The following is an 8,742-nucleotide window of genomic DNA, read 5'->3' as shown; positions in this document are numbered from 1 at the left end:
GGGAAATTTTAACGGGAAATTTCTTTCCCCTGGTAGATTTTGAGCATCCATAATCTTCACACCTTATTTCTTTGTTTTCGACTGTCAAAATTTATATGGTTTATACGAAATTGGCCATACAGAAGTTTGCTTTATGTACATTTGGTATAACTTTGTTAAATGAAATAAATTCAATTTAATAGGTACTTCGATGTCTTATTGCCATTTACAAACTTTTATTAGTGAAAAAGCAAGCATTAAAACTTCAAGCATGGAAATGCAAACAATTTTTATTTAAATTCAAAGCGGGAAGAGGAAACCACATTCTTTCATCTAAAGATTTTCAATTTTATATTTTAGCCACCAGCAACTGATTCGAGTACCTTCATTGCAAACTACGATGATTAAAGTTTGTCAAACAAAGATCAAATTAATTTTACACATAAATGCACTTTTACACAATATACTTTGTTTCTCATTGTATAATAACCAGTGGAATGGCATAATCTACTGTTTATAAGCTTTATTAATAATTAATAAACTATTTAATGCAAATAGTAACCGGCTAACAATAATTCGAGGGGCTGGCGGCATAACCTCATGCATAACAGGTAACTCCCCGGTTATGAACAAAAATCATGCATCAGTAGTATTTAGTTCTCTATCTTGTGTCACAAATTGCCGGACTGAGATCAGGAAATTTTTAGATTATATTTTTCTTGGACTAACTCTCTATATATTGGATTAAATTGACCAAAATTCCGTTTTAACTATACTGCTTCTTTATATACGTTAACATTGACACAGTTTAAACTGGCGCGCAGCAGAAGATTTTATGCTCTACAGTGTACAGCAACTGAAATTGAAAAAAAAGAATATATATTTAAAAGCACGTCGGTAAACTGAACAGACTACAGACTAGAAGGGGATACTTTAACGGGAAGTTTCCTTCCCCTGGTAGATGTTGACCATCCATAATTTTCACACCTTATTTCTTTGTTTTCGAATATCAAAATTTATATGGTATATACGGAATTGGCCATATAGAAATTTTGCTTTATGTGCATTTGGTATAACTTTGTTATATGAAATAAATTTAATTTAATAGATACTTCGATGTGTTATTGCCATTTGCAAACTTTTATCAGTGAAAAAGCAAGCATTAAAATTTCAAGCATGGAAATGCAAACAAATTTTCTTTAAATTCATAGAGGGAAGAGGAAACCACATTCTTTCATCTAAGGATTTTCAATTTTATTTTTTAGCCACCAGCAACTGATTCGAGTACCTTCATTGCAATCTACGATGATTAAAATTTGTCAAGCAAAGATCAAACTATTTTTACACATAAATGCACTTTTTACACAATATACTTTGTTTCTAAATGTATAATAACCAGTGGAATGGCATACTGCACTGTTTATAAGCTTTATTAATAATTAAAATATTAATTAATGCAAATAATAACCGGCAACCAAAAATGCGAGGGGCGGGCGGTATAACCTAATGCATAACAGGTAACTTCCCGGTTATGAACAAAAACCATGCATAATTCAAATTATCAACACAAAACATAAATTTGGAATACATTCAGAAATTGCATCAATTGGATCAATGAGGCCCATAGCTGGCAAATTTATTACATATAGTCCCATCTCTTCTAAACTATGCATCAGTAGTATATAGTTCTCTATCTTGTGTCACAAATTGTCAGACTGATATCAGGAAACTTCTAGATTATCTTTTTCTTGGACTAATTTACTATATATTGGATTTATTGACAAAAATTCCGTTTTAACTATACAGCATCTTTATATATGTTAACATTGACACAGTTTAAACTAGCGCGCAGCAGAATATTTTATGCTCTACATTGTACAGCAAATGAAATTGAAAAAAAAGATTATATATACATAATAGCACGTCGGTAAGCTGAACGCACTACAGACTAGAGGGGATATTTTAACGGGAAGTTTCCTTCCCCTGGTAGATTTTGAGCATCCATAATCTTCACACCTTATTTCTTTGTTTTCGATTGTCAAAATTTAAGTGGTTTATACGAAATTGGCCATACAGATGTTTTGCTTTGTGTACACTTGGTATATTTTTGTCATATGAAATAAATTCAATTTAATAGGTGCTTGGATGTCTTATTGCCCTTGGCAAACTTTTATCAGTGAAAAAGCAAGCATTAAAATTTCAAGCATGGAAATGCAAACAAATTTTCTTTAAATTCAAAGAGGGAAGAGGAAACCAAATTCTTTCATCTAAGGATTTTCAATTTTATTTTTTAGCCACCAGCAACTGATTCGAGTACCTTCATTGCAAACTACGATGATTAAAATTTGTCAAGAAGAGATCAAACTATTTTTTACACATAAATGCACTTTTTATACAATATATTTTGTTTCTAAATGTAAATTAACCAGTGGAATGGCATACTGCACTGTTTATAAGCTTTATTAATAATTAATATATTATTTAATGCAAATAATAACCGGCTAACAATAATTCGAGGGGCTGGCGGTATAACCTCATGCATAACAGGTAACTCCCTGGTTATGAACAAAAATCATGCATCAGTATTATTTAGTTCTCTATCTTGTGTCACAAATTGCCGGACTGAGATCAGGAAACTTTTAGATTATATTTCTCTTGGACTAATTCTCTATATATTGGATTAAATTGACCAAAATTCCGTTTTAACTATACTGCTTCTTTTTATACGTTAATATTGACAAATTTTAAACTAGCACGCAGCAGAAGATTTTATGCTCTACAGTGTACAGCAAAATAAATTGAAAAAAAATTATATATTTAAAAGCACGTCGGTAAATTGAACACACTACAGACTAGAAGGGGATACTTTAACGGGAAATTTCCTTCCCCTGGTAGATTTTGACCATCCAAAATCTTCACACCAAATTAGAAATTTTGCTTTATGTACATTTGGTATAACTTTGTTATATGAAATAAATTTAATTTAATAGATACTTCGGTGTCTTATTGCCATTTGCAAACTTCTATCAGTGAAAAAGCAAGCATTAGGTTTTCACGCATGGAAAAGCAAACAAATTTGCTTTAAATTCAAAGAGGGAAGAGGATACTACATTCTTTCATCTTAGGATTTTCAATTTTATTTTTTAGCCTCCAGCAACTGATTCCAGTACCTTCATTGCATACTACGATGATTAAAATTTGTCAAGCAAAGATCAAATTATTTTTACACATAAATGCACTTTTTACACAATATACTTTGTTTTTAAATGTATAATAACCAGTGGAATGGCACACTGCACTGTTTATAAGCTTTATTAATAATTAAGAAATTAATTAATGCAAATAATAACCGGCAACCAATAATGCGAGGGGCGGGCGGTATAACCTCATGCATAACAGGTAACTCCCCGGTTATGAACAAAAGTCATGCATAATTCAAATTATCAACACAAAACTTAAATTTGGAATTAATTAAGAAATTGCATCAATTGGATCAATGAGGCCATAGCTGGCAAATTTATTACATATAGTCCTGTCTCTTCTGAAATCTGTATCAGTATTATTTAGTTCTCTATCGTGTGTCATAAATTGACTGAGATCAGGAAACTTGTAGATTGTTTTTTCTTTTTTTGGACCGTCCTCGCAGGGTAGTATTACAAAAAGGGTCGTTACTCTCCCATGTATATTTGAATTTTAACCACCAGTCTTGAGCTCCGATTTCGTTTCTCTGCCTGGTAAAGTACATCAAACAGTTAAAGTTCTTCTGTGCTGTCTCCAAAAACAACTTCTATCATTTGACACTGGATTTCTTACACCTGGTTTGTTAGCTTCCATCACTGGCAGCTTCTTTTGGCAGATTCTCTTACTACTGATGACTATTAGATGATAATACGCGTGACTGATGGCGAGTTAAATATTTTCGTAGATATTTCGTTGCATTTTATAACAACTAGTTTTGTTGCCAGAAGTCTGGAAGCAAAAACTCCGAAGACATCGGTTAAATTTTGTCTAACAACTTCGAGATCTAATATCCCCCCAAATTTTATGTAAGTATATGAAACAGACCCCCATATTAGTTTTTTTAGATACGAACTTACTTAACACATCTTTTGTCAGTTGACACATAGAAAATACACACGGGGTGGTAACATAGAGTCCAACTTTGCATCAATTTTTCGATCGATTTATCTCTACAGTTGACTCAATTTGATAAAATGAAGTAAAGACGGTTTGTTGAACAGCAAAAAACACTTTCTGAAACTTTTAGACAGGTGTACTATCTCTCCGGAGATATAATTACAGCATCTCAATTGAACTGGCAGGGGACATAATTATTTTTGACACAATTAAATTTAAATGCAACTTCCGAACATTAAACTTGTGATCAAACTTAACTTTTGATTATATAACATTGCAATATAAATGCTTCAATGAGGCAAAACTCGAACCCTCGTCCCTCTCTGCATTTAAAAAGCACCTTTGAAAGTAGGATTAACTTGAAACAAAAGCGTGCATCTAGGAAGCATCTGCAAACGCCAACTCGTTTTGTATAAGGTAGCACGAAAAATTTTGTACGCATGAAATTTTTAGACATGAACTTTAGAGAATAGGGAAATATCATTCAAACAAATCTTTCTTTTCCGAGGAGTCTAGTAACAACAACACTTAACTATTCCTTTCCTGGTTTCCCTTTTTTTGTTTTGGTTGCGTTCATTAGATTAATGTGCAATTTTGTGCACATGAATCTAATGAACACAACCAAAACAACAAAACACGGCAACCGGGATAGGAACAGTTAACTTTTTGCTACTCGACTCCTTGGAAAAGAAAGATTTGTTTGAATGATATTTCCCTATTCTCTAAAATTTCACGAAACATTGTAATTCGAGCTAATTTTGTGTTTAAAGAAGACACTGTTTTTTTCTCTTTCAGAAGTAGTTGCTAAAAGCCAAGAGAAGAAAGGTTCAATTTTCGAATTTTGAGACTTTGCTATTAATGTCTAAGACGAATGATTTTACTGTGGTTATTAGATGCAAAAAAATTACTAAGCATGCCAGCGAAGTACAAAAACGAAACCAGTAAACCAAATCTTTTTATTCAAGTGAAACCATTATTCGCAAGAGTTGGTTAATTTGAGTAAATCGCAATGCTTCGCAAATATTTTGATACATGTAAGCTGATGACCCCAAAATTTGCTTATATCGTGAAAAGTTTAAAATTGAACTCTTCCTTATCAACAATTGACTGATCACCTTTTGCGCAAAGAATAATATGGTTGCATCAAAACTTTGTCTCAAGTTTTCAAAGATTCCAGAATAACTGTGAGAATTAGTGAAATTAGCGTCTCTTTCGACGTCATATGTGCAATCTTTATGAAGAGTTTTACAATGAGATTAAAATTTTCGACAGAATCTAAGATTTTTCTATCAACTTGGGGGATCTTAGAATATTCTTATCATACTTTTCTTCAATAAAGCAAAAAAAATACAAAAGATGACAATTAACGATTTTTCCAGAAGACGCGTTCTTAGTTATCTGTATCTGATATTTTTGGTAAGATCTCATGGTTTCGAAGGGCAACCGAAAAAGATTTTCCAGTCACCATCTTGAAACTGAAAATGCCACATTATATTGGCAAGTTTGATTTTGGCAAGAATTTGCACAAAAATCCAAAAGAATCTTCAGCGAAACAAAACTTCGTTCAAAAGCAGTTTCAAATGAAATAATGAATTGTTGAATACAGTTTGATGTAATTCATTAACATATTTATACGCAAAGGCCAAATATACAATAAATTGGATTTAATTGATTTAAATATTCCTTTTTAATTCAACTATAGTGCATCTTTATATACGTTAACATTGACACAGTTTAAACTAGCGCGCAGCAGAATATTTTATGTTCTACAGTTGACAGCAGTTAAAAATCCAGAAAAAAAATGATTATAGATTTAATAGCACGCCAGTAAACTGAACTTACTACAGACTAACAGGGAAAACTTTCATCGAAAACAGTTTCCTTCGCCAGTTGATTTTGACCCTCCTTAATTTGACATTTTGACACCTTTATTTTCGGCAATCAATATTTATATGGTAGATAAAAATTTTGCCAATAGAAGTTTTGCTCTATGTACATTTTCGTATAATTTTGTTATATAAATTAAATTTAAAAGATACTTCGGTGTCTTATTGGCCTATGCAAACTTCTATCAGTGAAAAAGCAAGCATTACGTTTTCACGCATGGAAATGAAAAAAAAAATTTCTTCAAAGAGGGAAGAGGAAACCAATTTCTTTCATCTAAGGATTCTCAGTTTTATTTTTTTAGCGACCAGCAACTGATTCGAGTACCTTTATTGCATTCTACGATGATTCGTCAAGCAAAGATCGAATTATTTTTACACATAAATGCACTTTTTACACAATATACTTTGTTTCTAAATTTATAATAACCACTGGAATGACATACTGCACTGTTTACAAGCTTTATTACTAATTAATAAATTATTGAATGCAATTAATAACCTGCAACCAATAATGCGAGGGGCGGGTGGTATAACCTCATGCATAACAGGTAACTCCCCGGGTATGAACAAAAATCGTGCATAATTCAAATTATCAACACACAACTTAAATTTTGTATTAATTCAGAAATTGCATCAATTGGATCAATGAGGCCATAGCTGGCAAACTTATTACATATAGTCCCGTCTCTTCTAAAAGCTGTATCAGTATTATTTTGTGCTCTATCTTGTGCCAAATTGCCGGACTGAGATCAGGAAACTTGTAGACTGTTGTTATACGCGATCTCTATTCGCACTGCTTTATCGACAATTTTTTTTGGCTGGTGTAACACAGAAAAGTTCCGAATTTAATTTCTGACAAAGTGTGTTTCATACAAAGAAAGGCAGAAATTACATTGTTACTGTTAAGTTTTCTTTCCGTTACGATAGGACAATATGTATTGTTCATTTGAAATTGAACAGACCAAGTAACTGTCAGTGATTCAGGTGCAAAGAGGCAGAGTCATGTCAACACTTAAAAATACCTGCAATTCTTTTTTGGACCGTCCTCGCAGGGTAGTATTACAGAAAGGGTCGTAACACTCCCATGTATTTTTGAATTTTAACCACCAGTCTTGAGCTCCGATTTCGTTTCTCTGCCTGGTAAAGTACATCAAACAGTTAAAGTTCTTCTGTGCTGTCTCCAAAAACAACTTCTATCATTTTACACTGGGTTTGTTACACCTGGTTTGTTAGCTTCCATCACTTAGTTGTAATTTTGTATTTTCCAACTTTAGTTGGTCCAAAGATTTAAACGATGACAGACGTCCGATTGCAATTTGAACTCAATTGATAGCTCTGATTAAACATATATTAGGAGAGAGAGAGAGGGGGTCTCTAAGGGTCTGACATGGGAAGGGTTGACACTGTGGTGGTTGAGGTGATGTCGTGACAGTTAGAGAGCTGGTTGGAAGAGACCCTCGATTTCTGCCTGGACCTGTTTTGTAAGCTGTTCGTGGTTACATTTCATGTCACACGAGAAACCACCTTGTGGCTGAAGAACAAATTTTGAAAATTGGTTTCAAACTATAAAAACATGTAAAAACATCTGTTCTACGAATGACTTCAGATTTTTTTTAAAAAAATTAAGATGAAACCTTACCAATGACTAACTTGAGAGATCAATCTTGCTAAACTTAAATATAAACCGACTAACGTCGGACGAATTGCTCTCGAATGACAGTCGAGGCAAACAATTTAAAAAACTTCTGACCAAGGAGGGGTTCGAACCCGCGTTCGAGAGCAATTGATTATGCTCTGAACAATGACTACGTATGAATTTTCCCTTTATACTGTGCTTTGTTGATATGATCAACTAGTTATATTTTTTTGACGCCTAGTTTCTATGAAATTTTAATCAAGACCATCAAGTGTTTTCGAAAACGTTTGAATTATTTAAATTGAAAATCGACCAAACAAGTGAACATCATCCAGTCAGCTCAAATTAGACTTTTTTGGTTCACCAAATAGTTAAATATTTCTTACATTAACATCAAGCTGCACCATTAGCCGTCTAACAGTTAGAAAAATAGAGTAAGAGATAAAAATACTGACTAACATTGGCCTTGAATAGAGCACAGAGGTGATCACCAAACGCACTCTTACAGTACAGCGAAGCACTCTCCACTATTTGTTCAACCACTGAAATACAAACTCCAATCACTCCAATTAGATACTATCTAACTAACCGTGGAACATAAACTGTACATAAACTAATAAATTCTGTCCCTGTCCACCGCAACCCCCCCCCCCCCCCGGGCGTTTATAACCAACCTGTTTTAAGATTTGTATTTTAGAAGCTGTGTGCAGAAACAAGACTGAGCTTAGGGTCGTAAAAGATATACGCCCATTTGACTAAGGTTGTTGCGCCAGTGGGTTCGGGGGGGGGGGGGGTCCAATATATGACCAAATCAATCTACACAGCATTTCAATTTAATCAGACTCTCCTGTATCTAAGGAGACAATCAAATGTATCATCTAAGGCGCCACTGATTCTGTTTCAAACCTGAAAAGTGAACGTGGTGTGTGATTTTGGCGAGAGCCTGTCCAAATATTTCGGCTGACTGGATCAGGATGGAACTCTTGTGCACTAACTCCCCAGACGACAGCAGATTCTTGAATGTAATACTAAACAAAAGGCAACTAATAATTTGGCTATTTTTTTTCTGGAAATTCGATTAAAAGTTTAACCAACTGGTTGGGT

At 33.6% G+C, this 8,742-nt stretch overlaps 1 protein-coding gene across 2 annotated transcripts in view; it reads right to left on the bottom strand.

Annotated features, from left to right (window-relative positions):
• Positions 1-6,256: 6,256 nt before the first annotated feature.
• LOC142342559 (AP-3 complex subunit delta-1-like) overlaps positions 6,257-8,742 on the bottom strand; it is a 365,254-nt gene continuing 362,768 nt past the window's right edge. For both annotated transcript variants that reach the window (XM_075393930.1, XM_075393931.1), the window contains 3 exons: positions 8,545-8,666; positions 8,098-8,180; positions 6,257-7,533 (listed from right to left, as the gene is read on the bottom strand). In XM_075393930.1, the coding sequence (XP_075250045.1) occupies positions 7,435-7,533; positions 8,098-8,180; positions 8,545-8,666 (304 nt within the window). In that variant the 3' untranslated portion in view covers positions 6,257-7,434. The remainder of the gene's footprint in view (positions 7,534-8,097; positions 8,181-8,544; positions 8,667-8,742) is intronic.

This window comes from Convolutriloba macropyga, chromosome 7, assembly GCF_964194025.1.
Source record: "Convolutriloba macropyga chromosome 7, txConMacr16.3, whole genome shotgun sequence".
Lineage (NCBI taxonomy): Eukaryota > Metazoa > Xenacoelomorpha > Acoela > Convolutidae > Convolutriloba > Convolutriloba macropyga.
Note: the sequence above shows the minus strand (reverse complement) of the source record. Positions and strands in the feature narration are given on the sequence as shown.